Consider the following 18,204-nt stretch of genomic DNA (forward strand, 5'->3'; position numbering starts at 1 on the left):
GCTTAGGTGTGTTTGCGAAGTCAAGGTCACTCAGTAAATTTTTCCTTGCTAAACAGATGATGTGATCTTTGCAGAATTAATGGATATGTTGATTTTAGTACTGAAAAGCTGAGTGGGGAGTCAGATTGTAATTATCCTGGTTCAAGACTAAGATCAGTGACTCTTAGATTCAGCTATCTGAAGTGATTGAGGGACACCCAGGAAGACCTCACTGAATATTGAGGTGGCTGGACTGGAGTTTGGTGATGTAGATACTTTTGTAGAATGATGAAGGTCCCTGTCTGATGGTTCTGTTTCTCACATCTTTACCCTCCTGGTTTCCTCCTTCTTTGGAGGAATTGTTTAATTTGCTACTGTGTTCATTTATATTCATGTTTATTTTTTGCTGAATAAAATTCCATTCATAAATCATTTTTAGCCCAAGCATTAGGTGTTCTTTCATTGACATGGAAAAACCGTATTTGCTGTGCAAAAACTGATCACCACTGTAATTTCAGGCACATACTATCCATCAGCTTGAATTTTGCAGCGGTTAAGAAAAACAAAAATTCAGAAAACGCAGCTGTAACAACTGTATGATTTCACTTACTTGAATTGTAATACAAGTGTTTTAGGCAACATAATATTCATTGTTCATAGTAGATCTGATTTGGATCAAAATGGGCAACAGCAGTTAGTATTGTACAGCCAGGATGTGGAAAACAAAGCAGAATTAACCAAAATTAAAGTATTCATTTTCTATACCTTCCTATAATCAAGGGTCATGGGGAGCCGGAGCCTCTCCCAGTAGTCAGTGGACATGCAGTGGGGTACACCCTGGACAACATGCCATTGTATTGCAGAAAATTAAGCCAGAACAGCAAAAAAATAAATAAATGTCTCCCTTCCTGTGTGTGACATCTCACTTGCAAAAAAAACTGCAAAGGAGGGAATCAGCCAGAGGTGCTACTTGTTCATCTCTTCCCTACAGACCATGTAGGCATGTCTCACACAGCAAGCAAATGTGTTGTGTGGGCCGCCAGAAGAGGAGGTACTGCTGGCCCACCACCAGAGGGCGCCCTGCCTGAAGTGCGGGCTTCAGGCACGAGAGGGCGCTGCCGCACTACAGGAACAGCCGAGGTGACAGCTGTCACCCATCAACTATGACAGCTGTCACCGATCATCTGCATCACACCTGGAATAAAAGCAGGAAGACACCTCCACCACATCGCCGAGATATCGACTTCAGTGAGAGGTAATATCCTCAGCCATTTGTGGTAATCTTATAATCTGTCGATTGTGAGTGTTTGCAGGAGTACCGGTCCCTAGTTTTGTGGAAACTGAGTGAGTGCAAGACGGCACTCTTTTCCTCTGAGGGATCACTGCATACACATATTGAGTGAGAGGTGGAGGTGGAATTCCCACCATTATTGTTACAGGGTGTACACACACCCACACTTGACTGTCTTTGTTTTCCGCCAGCAGTACCAGATCCGACACGCTGAGACGGTAGCCACCTGGGGACTTCGGGACTTGGCGGCTCCAGTATCCCTCGGGTTCGGTGGCGGTGGAAATCGTGTGGTTCCAGTTCGTCTCCAGACAGGCGTCTCCTATCGTCGAGCCTGCCCACACGACACCTTTATTGATTGACTTGTATCCATTCTGTAATCTGCTGTGTTTGGTTGTGGCATTCACAACAGTAAAGTGTTCTAATTTAACTCCTTCTATTGTCCGTTCATTTACGCCCCCTGTTGTGGGTCCGTGTCACTACACTTTCCCAACAAAATGTCCAGAAATGGACTTTAAGAATAGCATAATCTATTTAAAGCCAAGTGGCCTCTATTTACTGTATGTGTGCATGTGTATGGCTTCAATTATGGAGAAACTGGAGAGAGCTGACACTTGCTGTGTGTGTGTGTGTGTGTGTATATACACCTTCCATAACGGAAAACTGGGGAGAGCTGACACTTGCTGTGTGTGTGTGTGTGTGTGTGTGTGTGTGTGTGTGTGTGTGTGTGTGTGTGTGTGTGTGTGTGTGTGTGTGTGTGTGTGTGTGTGTGTGTGTGTGTGTGTGTGTGTGTGTGTGTGTGTGTGTGTGTGTGTGTGTGTGTGTGTGTACACCTTCCATAACGGAAAACTGGGGAGAGCTGACATTTGCTGTTTGGTATGCTTATGTATTTTGGGTCAAGGAGGAACGCCGCAAAAACAGAACGTTTAGGACAAATGTCTTTGGAGAACCTATGGATATTAACTAACAACAGTGAACAATGGACAATAATTACATTCTGGACTCACACACCATTCCAGCAGGGGGCAGTAAATCATCTATATATTAAAAGCGAAGTGGTCTCTGTGGACGTGTATACGTGCATGTGTGTACCTTCAATCAGGGACAAACTGGGGAGAGCTGACATTTGCCGTTTGGAATGCTTTTGTTTTTTGGGTCAAGGATGAACGCTGCCAAAACAGAATGTTGATAGGACTAATATTTTTGGAGAAATTATGGATATTACATAACAATGGACATTGCTAATTGTATTCTGGGCTCATACACCATTCCAACAGGGGGCGGTAAATCATCCATATATTAAAAGCAAAGTGGCCGCTATGTACGCATATATGTGCGTGCGTGTGTGTGTTCACCTTTGAACACGGACAAACTGGGGAGAGCTGACATTTGCCATTTGGAATGCTTTTGTAATTTGGGTCAAGGATGAACGCCTAATGGACTAATATTTTTGGAGAAATTACAGACATTACATAACAACTGTGAACAATGGACATTGATAATTAAATTCTGAACTCGCATACCATTCCAAATCATACTTTGTCTAATTACCAGCCTTGAAAAATATCCTGTTTTGTAAATGCTACCCAATCTAGAGCCCATGGATCCCTACGGGCAACGCGCTAGTTTCATCATATGACATGCTCACAGGATTGTTGGACCTTGGGGGTGTTAAACATAAAAGCCCACCCATATGTGACTGTCAGAGGTAGATAAATGGACTTTTGCCCATTATGGCCCCTTTAAAATTGAAATAGTTTGAGGGAAACTGTGTCAAGATATTCTGTACTTTAAAGCAGTACTTCTTTTCATTTAATAACTTTGTTCTTATGGATGTGTTTTTCTCCTGTTCTGGGTGCACAGGACTCAGTCTTTGCCCCCTGAGCTCTCCCCGGCAGGAGCAGGAGAAAGTGGTGTAGGAGGAGGAGAAGGAGGTGTTTGTTGCCTTTATCCCGGTTTGTTCTCTTTGCAGTCGGGGCACACTTCAAGCTGTCTCTACTCGCTCAACGACAGACGACGTTTGACATCGTGCTGGTTTTATTTTGTCATCAATCAGAGCTGCAGCTGTCCAGAGGAGCTCAACAGAGAACTTCTGGAAGCCAAAAGCCCACAGCTGCCCCTGATGAAGATGAGGTAAGCTCATCATGCTCACTCTCGTTTGGAATTAATTTAGAGAAAACTCAACTCTCATTCTGTTTGGTGTGCCTCGGTAGCTGGAAGAGCTTATATTTTAAAAGAAATCAGTTTATTTGGTGTTTATTCACTTTTCTCTTTTTTTTTTTGTTGAAGGTGGTGTTTTAAAATGGCACAGACACCTGCTGCAGCATCACTGCACGTTTCCAAAAAGATCCAAAATCTGAGAGATCCCAGCAAAAAAAAAGTACATTTACTGTTAATTAATTCTATATGTTACAAAGATCCTCACTTTTTTATTATAGAGCACGGTACAAGAAAAAATATGCATACACACAGAGAAACTTGAGGTTTTCATTGAAAGTATTACAGCAGAATTAAAACACTGTAATCTGTTTCATTCAACATGGACTACAACAGCACTCAGAGAGCATACGTCTGCCAGCACCTGGTGGGCTGTTGATTTATTTATTTGTTTGTTTGTTTTATTTTTAAGGTCAGGATTAGTTCAAATGTAAAACACATCATTCTCTGACTGTGTAAAGGCGCTTTCACAGACGCGCCGCTCTAACCCCACTGGTCACATTAGCTGCAGGCAATAGAGGCAAAGCATTGACTCGTCAGATTCATTTTCAACCAGAGTTGGCATTTCATGGTGGACAGAATTATAAAGTCCACTTGGAGGATTAGCACTCAGCCTCATGGACTCCATCATTTTAGTCCAACTTCACAAAAATTAAGACAGGCTAAACACAGTGTTTAGCTAAGAAATAACCATACTAGGCCAAAATATTAAAACAAACAAGCAAATCAGATGGAAACCATCTGACAATGTAGATACTGGTTTTTGAGAGTCATTTATTACCATGAAAATGTGACTGCATAGTCTTCTGGCCACAGCTGTGGAGTTTCAGCCAGCTCTGCTGCACACCCTCGATTCAGTAGGCTCAGCCAAAATCGGTCAAAACCTGGCTTGGTTTCAAAGTCAACATGCTTCCACTGCATTACTTGTTTCTTAAATATTACAAATAATAATAAGTTACACATATTGTTTTTTCAAAGCAGTAGAATCTCATTAAAATTGTTGTTGTTATGTGCAAAAATTGTCTTTAAAACATCTTAAACAGGTCCATTGAGGGGTTGGGGGGTGGGATTCCACCCCATACCCCTGTGGTTTGGCCCTGCACAGTCTGTGTGTGAACTGCACAACAGACTTGAAAAGAAAGAGGGCTCACTAGTTTTTAAAATCGCTGTATCGGCTGGACGTGTCCAAGTTGTCAAAAAGCATGACAGATGCATTTAAAGCGAAGCAGGATATTTGTGTGTGTGTTTCTTTTAAACACGCAACACTGTGCGTTGATCCCAGCAGCAGCAAACACTGGCTGCTTGCTGCATCTCACAGATGAAGCTGTTTTGGGTTAAATGTGTGTTGTAATGTGCTTTAATTTATTAGTAATGCCTTACATTACTGCAAAAAGTAATGCATTACTGTGATTGTGTTACTTTTAAAATGTATTACTTCCAACACTGCAGACAGTGATGATGCAGTTGCTGTCAGTGGGTCCATCAGGTAATGCTGTGAACAGTGTAGATTGTGCACATTTACTTGGTTGTAACTTCTTTGGTGCTCATACTCACACTAAATAGGCAGTGTTATGTTTTCTGTTACTCTTATAATCACCAAGGCTGACACATAAAATCTTTTAAAGAACACAACATAATTCTGTCTAATCAGCTTGTGACATGCAGCTCACAATGCGCACACACAAACACTTTCACTTCTTTCCCAGCAGGGCTGCTGGTTCAGGGCAACTGGTAAATAGTTTCAAATCATGTCTCTCAGCACTTAGTGTTGCTGTACAGAACCTTCTCTTTCTTCTTGACTAGTCCTCTGTTCTCTCAGAGGTCTTGTGTCCTTCCAGCACTCCCCAGCTGCCCCTTTCATCCTGTAAGACTGTGTCTGTCAGGGGGGCCGGAGTTGCCCCAGGAGATGGGAAAACCAGGCACACCAAGCCATTCAAGGTGGCATGATGTGGGACTGATGGTCTGGTGTGATGTAGGACTTGCCAAGATGGGAAGGAAGGGTAATGGTCCTCGTTGTGAGAAAAGAGAAGAGGACAACACAATGAGAGCTTGATGTCGGGGTAATGGCTCACAAAAGGTTTTCCACCCCATTCTCAAATCAGGATTGGCTTTGTTGGCTGAATGCTTGCATGTAAAGCTTGAAACGCATCGGGGAGACTCAGGTGGCCGAGTGGAGACTCAAGTCATCCATGAATTTGTGAAGATTCAGCCCCTGTCGCTTGAAAAAATTGTTTTGAGTACACAGGAAAGACCACAGCAGACTGTAGGAGTGTAACGGATCACAAAACTTGTGGTTCAGGTTGGATTTTTTTTTTTTTTTTTTTTTTTTTAAGTGAGTGATTGGATAATTTTCAGTTCACTAAAGAAAAAAATTGCAGACAACAATCACTATGGTTTCCTGTTGGGGAAAGTGAAATGCACGGACCCACACCAGGGGGCGTAAATGAACGGCCAATAGAGAATCCAATAAATACAATTTATTGCTGCAAATGTGCACAACAGGTCAAATAATGCTTTTAGTCTGTCAATATCAATAGAACCAAAGATGACGCGTGGGCAGGCCTGAGGGTAGGAGACGCCTAACCAGAGAAGAGCCGGGACCCACGATGTTTCACCACCAACGGAGGTGGTGGTGATGATCTGATGAGTGACAGCTGTCAGCTCCGGGCTCATGGTGGACTCCTGCGGCAACTGCGCCCTCTGGTGCCTGAAACCCGACAACAGGCAGGGCGCCCTCTGGTGGTGAGCCAGCAGTACCTCCTCTTCGGGCGGCCCACACAACAGTTTCCATTTTTAAAAAGAACTTAAAGAGCAGTTAAAACAAGGGCCTTTTGCCTATATTTCTGAATGGGAGGAAAGAAAGGGTCCAAAACAATATTTTAAAATATAATACAACACCCTCTTGATAGGTACTAAAGTGCCGTCCACATCTCACAACACCAGTGTGATTGCTGTACCCTGGTCATTCTCCACTTCTATTCTCAGTTACTCATATCTCACTGGGACAAATACTCCAGTCTAAAAATTATGATTCTTTAATCAAAGTTTATACGTTTTGTGTAATCATTAGCAAGCCTGTCTATCATATATATATATATATATATATATATATACAGTGAGGAAAATAAGTATTTGAACACCCTGCGGTTTTGCAAGTTCTCCCACTTAGAAATCATGGAGGGGTCTGAAATTTTCATCTTAGGTGCATGTTCACTGTGAGAGACATAATTAAAAAAAAAAAAAATCCGGAAATCACAATGTATTATTTTTTAATAATTTATTTGTATGTTACTGCTGCAAATAAGTATTTGAACACCTGTGAAAATCAATGTTAATATTTGGTACAGTAGCCTTTGTTTGCAATTACAGAGGTCAAACTTTTCCTGTAGTTTTTCACCAGGTTTGCACACACTGCAGCAGGGATTTTGGTCCACTCCTCCATACAGATCTTCTCTAGATCTTTCAGGTTTGGAGTTTCAGCTCCCTCCAAAGATTTTCTGTTGAGTTCAGGTCTGGAGACTGGCCAGGCCACTCCAGGACCTTGAAATGCTTCTTACAGAGCCCCTCCTTAGTTGCCCTGGCTGTGTGTTTGGGGTCATTGTCATGCTGGAAGACCCAGCCATGACCCATCTTCAATGCTCTTACTGAGGGAAGGAGGTTGTTTGCCAAAATTTCACAATACATGACCCCATATCCTCCCTTCAATACGGTGCAGTTGTCCTGTCCCCTTTGCAGATGAGCTCCCCCAGAGTATGATGTTTCCACCCCCATGCTTCACGGCTGGGATGGTTTTCTTGGGGTTGTTCTCATCCTCTAAACATGGTAAGTGGAGATGAGTCTAAAAAGCTCTATTCTGGTCTCATCTGACCACATGACCTTCTCCCATGCCTCCTCTGGATCATCCAAATGGTCACTGGTGAACTTCAAACGAACCTGGACATGTGCTGGCTTGAGCAGGGGGACCTTGCTGCCCTGCAGGATTTTAAACCATGACAGCATCATGACAGCACCATGACGGCCCACAATGGCGCACCGTGCGCCATTGTGGGCCGTCCTTAAAGCTGTAGTAACACTCCTTATTCTCTGTGAAGCCCGTAAAATTTTCACCGAAAGCCAGATAAATTTTTCGAATGGTTTCCAGCTGCCTGTCTCTAACAGTTTCTGAAAAAATTCTGATGGAAAAAAAGCCCAAATCATTCCGCCATTTCCTCACAATGAAAAAACGACAAGAGGGGTGGAGCAGTGCTCACTCAAAGCCTGCCCACAGGCAAATGTCGCAACCGACAGGCGTGGAAAAACTCACGCATGCGCACGAAGGTTCAAGCTTGGCTGACGTAAAAACATATGAATCAAATCCATATAGTTTTTGAAAAAAATAAAAAAGGTCCGTTACTTTTCTAACAGACCTCGTATATATATATATATATATATTTTTTTTATTATTTATTTATTTTTTTTAAGGAGGAAGCCATTCAAGAAAAATGCGCCTGCTATCCAACTACTTCTTCCAGCCTGAAATGACCTTTTCTCACGAGTTGTGCAGTCAAACATCCTCTGTGTTAGGCCCCACTGCCTTTTCCTCAACATGAAGGCATCAACTGTTGAGCCACTTGTGATGCATGTCTTAACACTTCTGATGTTGCCTAGGATGCAGCCTCTCCTTCCTTGGAGGAAACACACCCCTCACCTCCTTGGCATATGGAAATGTGGTCATGGCAATAAACCAGACACCCCCACCGAAGATTCATCCCATCCTGTCTATGGCTGATGCTGAGACCCTGATTCATGCATTTATTCCTTCTACACTCAACAAAAATATAAACGCAACACTTTTGGTTTTGCTCTTATTTTGTATGAGATGAACTCAAAGATCTAAAACTTTTTCCACATACACAATATCACCATTTCCCTCAAATATTGTTCACAAACCAGTCTAAATCTGTGATAGTGAGCACTTCTCCTTTGCTGAGATAATCTATCCCACCTCACAGGTATGCCATATCAAGATGCTGATTAGACACCATGATTAGTGCACAGGTGTGCCTTAGACTGCCCACAATAAAAGGCCACTCTGAAAGGTGCAGTTTTATCACACAGCACAATGCCACAGATGTCGCAAGATTTGAGGGAGCGTGCAATTGGCATGCTGACAGCAGGAATGTCAACCAGAGCTGTTGCTCGTGTATTGAATGTTCATTTCTCTACCATAAGCCGTCTCCAAAGGCGTTTCAGAGAATTTGGCAGTACATCCAACCAGCCTCACAACCGCAGACCACGTGTAACCACACCAGCCCAGGACCTCCACATCCAGCATGTTCACCTCCAAGATCGTCTGAGACCAGCCACTCGGACAGCTGCTGGAACAATCGGTTTGCATAACCAAAGAATTTCTGCACAAACTGTCAGAAACCGTCTCAGGGAAGCTCATCTGCACGCTCGTTGTCCTCATAGGGGTCTCGACCTGACTCCAGTTCGTCGTCATAACCGACTTGAGTGGGCAAATGCTCACATTCGCTGGCGTTTGGTATGTTGGAGAGGTGTTCTCTTCACGGATGAATCCCGGTTCACACTGTTCAGGGCAGATGGCAGACAGCGTGTGTGGCGTCGTGTGGGTGAGTGGTTTTCTGATGTCAATGTTGTGGATCAAGTGGCCCATGGTGGCGGTGGGGTTATGGTATGGGCAGGCGTCTGTTATGGACGACGAACACAGGTGCATTTTATTGATGGCATTTTGAATGCACAGAGATACTGTGACGAGATCCTGAGGCCCATTGTTGTGCCATACACATCCAAGAACATCACCTCATGTTGCAGCAGGATAATGCACGGCCCCATGTTGCAAGGATCTGTACACAATTCTTGGAAGCTGAAAATGTCCCAGTTCTTGCATGGCCGGCATACTCACCGGACATGTCACCCATTGAGCATGTTTGGGATGCTCTGGACCGGCGTATACGACAGCGTGTACCAGTTCCTGCCAATATCCAGCAACTTCGCACAGCCATTGAAGAGGAGTGGACCAACATTCCACAGGCCACAATTGACAACCTGATCAACTCTATGCGAAGGAGATGTGTTGCACTGCATGAGGCAAATGGTGGTCACACCAGATACTGACTGGTATCCCCCCCAATAAAACAAAACTGCACCTTTCAGAGTGGCCTTTTAATGTGGGCAGTCTAAGGCACACCTGTGCACTAATCATGGTGTCTAATCAGCATCTTGATATGGCACACCTGTGAGGTGGGATGGATTATCTCCGCAAAGGAGAAGTGCTCACTATCACAGATTTAGACTGGTTTGTGAACAATATTTGAGGGAAATGGTGATATTGTGTATGTGGAAAAAGTTTTAGATCTTTGAGGTCATCTCATACAAAATGGGAGCAAAACCAAAAGTGTTGCGTTTATATTTTTGTTGAGTGTATATTGGACTACTGCAATGTTCTATTTTCTGGTTTACCTTAGTCCAGCATCAGGGGTTTCCAATTGATTCAAAATGCTGCTGCCAGACTTTTGACACAAAGCAGAAAGTTTGACCACCTTACACCCATTTTGGCATCCCTTCACAGGCTTCATGTCCCTGTGAGATCAGATTTTAAGGTTCTGCTACTAACCTATAAAACTGTTCACGGACTAGCACCTCCCTACCTACTAGCTGACCTATTTAAATCCTACTTACCGGCCCGGGCATTGCGTTCTCAGGGTGCAGTACTACTTTTGTGTCTCTAGGGTGAATAAAAAGTCTGCAGGTCACAGAGGTCCTCCCAGCGCTCATATATGTCTTGAAACTGGCGTCGCAGACCTAACGGTCCCTCCTAAAAATCGGTCCACCCTGCCTTCACTGCACATGTCATTAGTTGTGGTTCACTGATTATCACATCGTTTCTGCTTAAAACTGCACTCCAGTCATCATCTATCTCAGTGACAGATATCTGAAGCTTTTGCACAACAATCATTTCCACATAATTTTCCACATTCAGCATTATTTCACCATAAAAGACAGAGGAAGTGATCAGAGCACCGCAGCTATACAAGCTGCTTGCTGATGCGTTCACTGCGCGTCTGTCATTTCAAAGAGTCACCAAGTATTGCCTCGTTTCTGCTTAAAACGGCCTTGTTTTTGCTTAAAACTGACTTTAGAATGATTTAAGAGGTTTTACCTTGTCATCTGATGGTTAATAATCCCATTAATGCGTTTGATCGCTTTGGGTGAAGAGACTGTCTCAGAGCTCCGAAGTGATGCATGCGCAGTGGAGGCAGGGCGGACTGATTTTTAGGGGAGACCGTTCGGTCTGCGACACTGGGTCAGGTTCCAGCCCCTCAATGACCCTTGATTTTCGTAAGTGAATACAGAAAATCAATGAATGTTACTGAATAGAAGTATTCAGAGTAAATCACTTTTTATCGCCAATGATCAGGCAAAAATATCATTGGAAGTTTGTGGCTGCAACTTGGACCATTTCAATGTAAAATTAAAGGTGCACCTTTTTCTTTTTGAATGTAAATACAACTTTTTGCAGTTAGGCTTTCACCTTAGCCCAGCCATCCTCTTGGGGTGTTACTCTCCACTGAGAGAATGAGCTCTTTAGGTATTAAAGCTGATCGCTTTGTGTGATTATTTATTAATCCGGTTTTTATTAGAAATGTCTGCAGAGGCTGAAAAAAAAGCCTTTAATCCTGTTTATGAGGTCTGTGATAAAAAAAGCGGTCCTTTTTATTTTTTTCAAAAAATAAATGGATTTGATTCATATGTTTTTACGTCAGACAAGCTTGAACCCTCGTGCACATGCGTGAGTTTTGTCATGCCTGTCGGTGACGTCATTCGCCTGTGGGCAGGCTTTGAGTGAGGTGTGGACTCCCCCTCCCATCGGAATCTCTGTCTGAGACGCTGCAGGGAGACAGCGCGCACTGCTTTATCAAATTTTTTCAGGACCGGTGAGGGATATCCATGTGGACACTATTCGAGAAATTCAGCTGGTTTTCGGTGTAAAGTTTAACGGCTGATGAGAGATTGTGGAGTTTCTTTCACTTTAAGCACAGCCCACAACGCGGATTGGCGCGGCGCGGTCGGAGGTGGCGTCCGTCTGGCTGTTTCGAGCTGAAAACATCCTAATTTAAAGCTCTGTTCACCCAGGACGTCGTCAGAGAACAGAGGAGTTTCAGAAGAAGCCGGCATCAGGAGTTTACCCGGACATTCCACTGTTAAAGGAGATTTTGTAATGAAAGAACGTGCGGACGAATTTGCCGAGTCTGATCCGTGACGACGTGGCAAATCCGTCTGCGCCGCGACGTGAAAAACACCTCTGTGTTGAAAACCATTTGTAAAATTCAGGCGGCTTTTGATGGCTTTCAACAAGTGAGTATCTGAGAAATTGTTTAACAGCTGGGCATGTTCCAACTTGTCCGTTAAGGTTTCCAACGGAGGTGTTTTTCCTGTGGCGACCCCCCGCGGTCGGGTCCGGCCCGACGTGAATCTGCCCGCACGTTCTTTCATTACAAAATCTTTAACAGTGGAATGTCTGGATAAACTCCTGATCCCGAATTCCTATGAAAGTTCTCTGTTATCTCACGACGTCTTGGGTCCACAGAGCGCAGATCGCCATCAGGCGTGGGCCGTCCTTATGGCGACAGTAAAACTCCAAAATCTCTCATCAGCCGTTAAAATTTTCACCGAAAACCAGCTGAATTTATCAAATGGTATCCACTCAGTTGTGCCTTACAGGTTTTGAAAAAAAATTTTATCAAACAAAGCAGCAGTCTCTGAGCATTCCTAAACAATGAAAAAATCGACGAGAGGGTGGGCCACTCCTCACTCAAAGACTGCCCACAGGCGAATGACGTAACCAACAGGCGTGAAAAAACTCTTGCATGCCCACGAGGGTTCAAGCATGTCTGATGTAATCACACGTGATTCAAATCCATATAGTTTTTGAAAAAATAATAAGGTCCATTACTTTTCTCACAGACCTCGTAGTGCTCGTTTGATTCAAATAATTTTTTATTATGGGAGAGATGGGAGTGATTTTTCCTCTTCTTATGCCCACATTGAGCCTTTATATATATATATGAGGTCTGTCAATAAAGTATAGGTCATTTTTATTTTTTTCAAAAACTATATGGATTTCATTCATATGTTTTTACGTCAGACATGCTTGAACCCTCGTGCGCATGCGTGAGTTTTTCCACGCCTGTCGGTGACGTCATTCGCCTGTGAGCACTCCTTGTGGGAGGAGTCGTCCAGCCCCTCGTCGGAATTCCTTTGTCTGATAAGTTGCTGAGAGACTGGCACTTTGTTTGATCAAAATTTTTTCTAAACCTGTGAGGCACATCGAAGTGGACACGGTTCGAAAAATTAAGCTGGTTTTCGGTGAACATTTTAACGGCTGATAAGAGATTTTGAGGTGATACTGTCGCTTTAAGGACTTCCCATGGTGCGGGACGTCGCGCAGCGCTCCCAGGCGCCTGTTTCAAGCTGAAAAACCTCCACATTGCAGCATCGGCTCGCAGCTGCTGCGACGCTCCGCCACAGGAAAAACACCTCTGTTGGAAGCCTTAAGGACAAGTTGGAACATGTCCAGCTGTTAAACAATTTCTCATATACTCACTCCACTGAAAGCCATCAAAAGCTGCCTGGATTTTACAAATGGTTATCAACACGGAGGTGTTTTTCCTGTGCCGCCGCACCGTCTTTCATTAAAAAAATCTCCTTTAACAGTGGAATATCCGGATAAAATGCTGAAACCGACTTCTTCTGAAACTTCTCTGTTCTCTCACGACATCCTGGATCAATAGAGCCTGAAATGTGGAGGTTTTCAGCTTGAAACAGGCTGATGATGGCGCCTGGGAGTGCTGCGCGATGTCCCGCTCCGTGGGAAGTCCTTAAAGCGACAGTATCACCTGAAAATCTCTCATCAGCCGTTAAAATTTTCACCGAAAACCAGCTTAATTTTTCGAACCGTGTCCACTTCGATGTGCCTCACAGGTTTAGAAAAAAATTTTGATCAAACAAAGCGCCAGTCTCTCAGCAACTTCTCAGACAAAGGAATTCCGACGAGGGGCTGGACGACTCCTCCCACAAGGAGTGCTCACAGGTGAATGACGTCACCGACAGGCGTGGAAAAACTCACGCATGCGCACGAGGGTTCAAGCATGTCTGACGTAAAAACATATGAATGAAATCCATATAGTTTTTGAAAAAAATAAAAAGGACCTATACTTTATTGACAGCCCTCGTATATATATATATATATATATATATACACACACACACACACACACACACACACACACAGTGGTATGTAAAGGTTTGGACACCCCTGATGATTTCCATGATTTTCCTTTATAAATCACTGGTTGTTATCAGCAATTTCAGTTAAATATATTAAATATATCATATAGCAGACAAACACAGTGATATTTGAGAAGTGAAATGAAGTTGCTAGTATTTACAGAAAGTGTGCAATAATTGTTTAAACAAAATTAGGCAGGCATTGTACTTGTTCCTCTGCATGAATGCCTTAGTAGATTTTGAGCAGTGTTTAGGGTTGTTGTCTTGTTGAAAGATCCAGCCCTGGCGCAACTTCAAGTCTGTCACTGATTCTTGAACATTGTTCTCAAGAATCTGCTGATATTGACTGGAATCCATGTGACCCTCAACTTTAACAAGCTTCTCAGTACCTGCACTGGCCACACAGCCCCACAGCATGATGGAACCACCTCCAAATTTTACTGTAGGTAGCAAGTGTTTTTTCTTGGAATGCTGTGTTCTTTTTCTGCCCCTTGTTATGTCCAAATAACTCAATTTTAGTTTCATCAGTCCACCGCACCTTATTCCAAAATGAAGCTGGCTTGTCCAAATGTGCTTCAGCATACATCAAGTGACTCTGTTTGTGATGTGTACGCAGAAAAGGCTTAAGGCTTCCTCTGCATTACTCTCCCATATAGCATTTCCTTGTGCAAAGTGCACTGTATAGTTGAATGATGCACAGAGACACTATCTGCATCAATATTATGTTGTAGGTCTTTGGAGCAGGCCTGTGGGTTGACTATGACCGTTCTCACCATCCTTAGCTTCAGCTTATCTGAGATTTTTCTTGGCCTGCCACTTGGGGCCTTAACTAGTACTGTGCCTGTGGTCTTCCATTTCCACACTATGTTCCTCACAGTGGAAACTGACAGCTGAAATCCCTGCGATAGCTTTTTGTATTTTTTCCCTAAACCATGATGTTGAACAGTCTTTGTTTTCAGGTCATTTGAGAGTTGTTTAGTGGCTCCCATGTTGCCACTCATTAGAAGAGATGCAAAGAGGAGAATCATTTGCAAATGGCCACCTTAAATACCTTTGTCATGATTGGATTCACCTGTGTAAGGAGGTCCAGGGTCAGTGAGCTTACCAAACCAATTTTGTGTTCCAATAATGAGTGCTAAATGTATTCAAATCAATAAAATGACAAGGGTGCCCAAATTTATGCACTCGCCCAATTTGTTTAAATAATTATTGCACAGTTTCTGTAAATACTATAAATGTCATTTCACTTCTCAAATATCAGTGTGTTCATCTGCTATATGATATATTTAACTGAAATTTCTGATCCAGACAACCAATGATTTACGTACAAAAGAAAATCATGAAAATTATCAGGGGTGCCCAAACCTTTACATACAACTGTGTGTGTGTGTGTGTATATATATATATATATATATATATATATATATATATATATATATATATATATATATATATATACACATACACGAGGTCTGTTAGAAAAGTATCGGACCTTTTTATTTTTTTCAAAAACCTGATGGATTTGAATCACATGTGCTTGCATAAGCCAACCTTGAACCTTCGTGTGCATGCGTGAACTTTTTCACGCCTGTCGATTACATCATTTCCTGGTAAGCAGCCTTTGTGTGAGGTGTGTGTCATGCGCTCAGCGTTTTTTCATTCCAAGGAAAAAGACGGAACGACTGGAGCAGCGTCGCATCAAATTTTGCCAGAAACTGGGCGACAGCCAGGTGGAAACCATTTGGATTATTCAGACGGCTTTCTGTGACGATGCTATGAGCATCACACAGATTAAGGAGTGGTACAACCGGTTTAAAGACGGCCGCACAACGGTGGAGAGCGAGCCACGCTCCGGTCGGCCATCAAAATGCTGAAATGACCAGATCATTCCGAAGTGAACGCTGTGGTGATGCAGGACCGTCGTGTGACTATCTGAAAATTGCAGAAGAGGTGGACGTCAGCACTTTTTCGGTACATTCCAGTGTGAAAGAAGATTTTGCCATGAAAAGAGTGGCGGCAAAATTCTTTCCTGAAGCTTCTGATGGCGGAGCAGAAGCGCCTCCGTGTTGAAGTCTCACAGGACATGTTGTGACATGCCCACCTCTTCCACAATTTCTCGGATAGTCACACGACTGAAAAGTCACCAAAAGCCGTCTGAATCATCCGAATGGTTTCCACCTGGCTGTCGCCCAGTTTCTGGCAAAATCTGATGCGGCGCTGGTCCAGTCGTCTTTTTCTTTGGAATGAAAAAACGCCAAGCACACGACACACGTCCCACACACAGGCTGCTTACCAGAAAATGATGCAATCGACAGGCGTGGAAAAGTTCACGCATGCGCATGAAGGTTCAAGGTTTGCTCATGCAAGCACATGTGATTCAAATCCATCAGGTTTTTGAAAAAAATAAGAAGGTCCGATACTTTTCTAACAGACCTTGTGTGTGTATATATATGTATATATACAGTAGTGTTCAGAATAATAGTAGTGCTATGTGACTAAAAAGATTAATCCAGGTTTTGAGTATATTTCTTATTGTTACATGGGAAACAAGGTACCAGTAGATTCAGTAGATTCTCACAAATCCAACAAGACCAAGCATTCATGATATGCACATTCTTAAGGCTATGAAACTGGGCTATTAGTAAAAAAAAAAGTAGAAAAGGGGGTGTTCACAATAATAGTAGCATCTGCTGTTGACGCTACAAACTCAAAACTGTTATGTTCAAACTGCTTTTTTAGCAATCCTGTGAATCACTAAACTAGTATTTAGTTGTATAACCACAGTTTTTCATGATTTCTTCACATAGCTCGTTTAGCCGCAGCGCTCTGATCACTTCTGCCACCTTTTATGATGAAATAATGCTGAATTTATGTGGAAATGATTATTGTACAAAAGCTTCAGATATCTGTCGCTGAGATAGATGATGACTGGAGTGCAGCTTTAAGCAGAAACAAGGTGATAATCCATTAATCCATTATGGGGGAACAAGTTTTAGGGAGAACGTTCGGTCTGCGACATTGGATTCTGGATCAAGATTTCACTTTACATAGGCTTCGAAGGATTACATCAAAACTACTTCACAGATTCTCACTACATTTGCACCACAGATACATATTAGGGCATGGAAGACTCCACTGAATTTTGGAGGTGATCTGGATACAGATTGGTTAACGTCAGAAATCTCTGATTGCTCTTGTTTATTCTGTAATCGAACCACTGTCATACTCAAGGATTATCAGGAGTTCATACGATTATCAGGAGTCTGATGCTATCTACTTGTCCTCAAGGTGGAGCTCACCTGCTTTTCAACTTTGAACAATTTCAAAAACACCCTTTGGTCGGTCCTATTTCAGAGCGATCATATACGAGGTCTGTCCATAAAGTATAGGTCCTTTTTATTTTTTTCAAAAACTATATGGATTTCATTCATATGTTTTTACGTCAGACATGCTTGAACCCTCGTGCGCATGCGTGAGTTTTTCCACGCCTGTCGGTGACGTCATTCGCCTGTGAGCACTCCTTGTGGGAGGAGTCGTCCAGCCCCTCGTCGGATTTCCTTTGTCTGATAAGTTGCTGAGAGACTGGCGCTTTGTTTGATCAAAATTTTTTCTAAACCTGTGAGACACATCGAAGTGGACACGGTTTGAAAAATTAAGCTGGTTTTCAGTGAAAATTTTAATGGCTGATGAGAGATTTTGAGGTGATACTGTCGCTTTAAGGACTTCCCACGGAGCGAGACGTCGTGCAGCGCTCTCAGGCGGCGTCATCAGCCTGTTAAAAGCTGAAAACCTCCACATTTCAGGCTCTATTGATCCAGGCACAGGAAAAACACCTCTGTTGGAAGCCTTAAGGACAAGTTTAAACATGTCCAGCTGTTAAACAATTTCTCATATACTCACTCCACTGAAAGCCATCAAAAGCTGCCTGGATTTTACAAATGGTTATCAACACGGAGGTGTTTTTCCTGTGCCGCCGCACCGCGTCGGCTGCGTCCCGACGCGCGGACCCGTCCGCACGTCTTTCATTAAAAAAAATCTCCTTTAACAGTGGAATATCCGGATAAAATGCTGAAACCGACTTCTTCTGAAACTTCTCTGTTCTCTCACGACGTCCTGGATCAATAGAGCCTGAAATGTGGAGGTTTTCAGCTTTTAACAGGCTGATGACGGCGCCTGAGAGCGCTGAGCGACGTCTCGCACCGTGGGAAGTCCTTAAAGCGACAGTATCACCTCAAAATCTCTCATCAGCCATTAAAATTTTCACTGAAAACCAGCTTAATTTTTCGAACCGTGTCCACTTCGGTGTGTCTCACAGGTTTAGAAAAAATTTTGATCAAACAAAGCACCAGTCTCTCAGCAACTTCTCAGACAAAGGAATTCCAACGAGGGGCTGGACGACTCCTCCCACAAGGAGTGCTCACAGGCGAATG

General features: G+C 43.2%; 1 protein-coding gene across 1 annotated transcript in view; it reads left to right on the forward strand.

Annotated features, from left to right (window-relative positions):
• Positions 1 to 3,242: 3,242 nt before the first annotated feature.
• Positions 3,243 to 18,204, forward strand: part of bcan (brevican) — a 70,253-nt gene continuing 55,291 nt past the window's right edge. Inside the window, exon 1 of the mRNA XM_034174385.1 lies at positions 3,243 to 3,400. Within this exon, the coding sequence (XP_034030276.1) occupies positions 3,390 to 3,400 (11 nt within the window). The 5' untranslated portion in view covers positions 3,243 to 3,389. The remainder of the gene's footprint in view (positions 3,401 to 18,204) is intronic.

The sequence above is a fragment of the Thalassophryne amazonica genome, chromosome 7, assembly GCF_902500255.1.
Source record: "Thalassophryne amazonica chromosome 7, fThaAma1.1, whole genome shotgun sequence".
NCBI lineage: Eukaryota > Metazoa > Chordata > Actinopteri > Batrachoidiformes > Batrachoididae > Thalassophryne > Thalassophryne amazonica.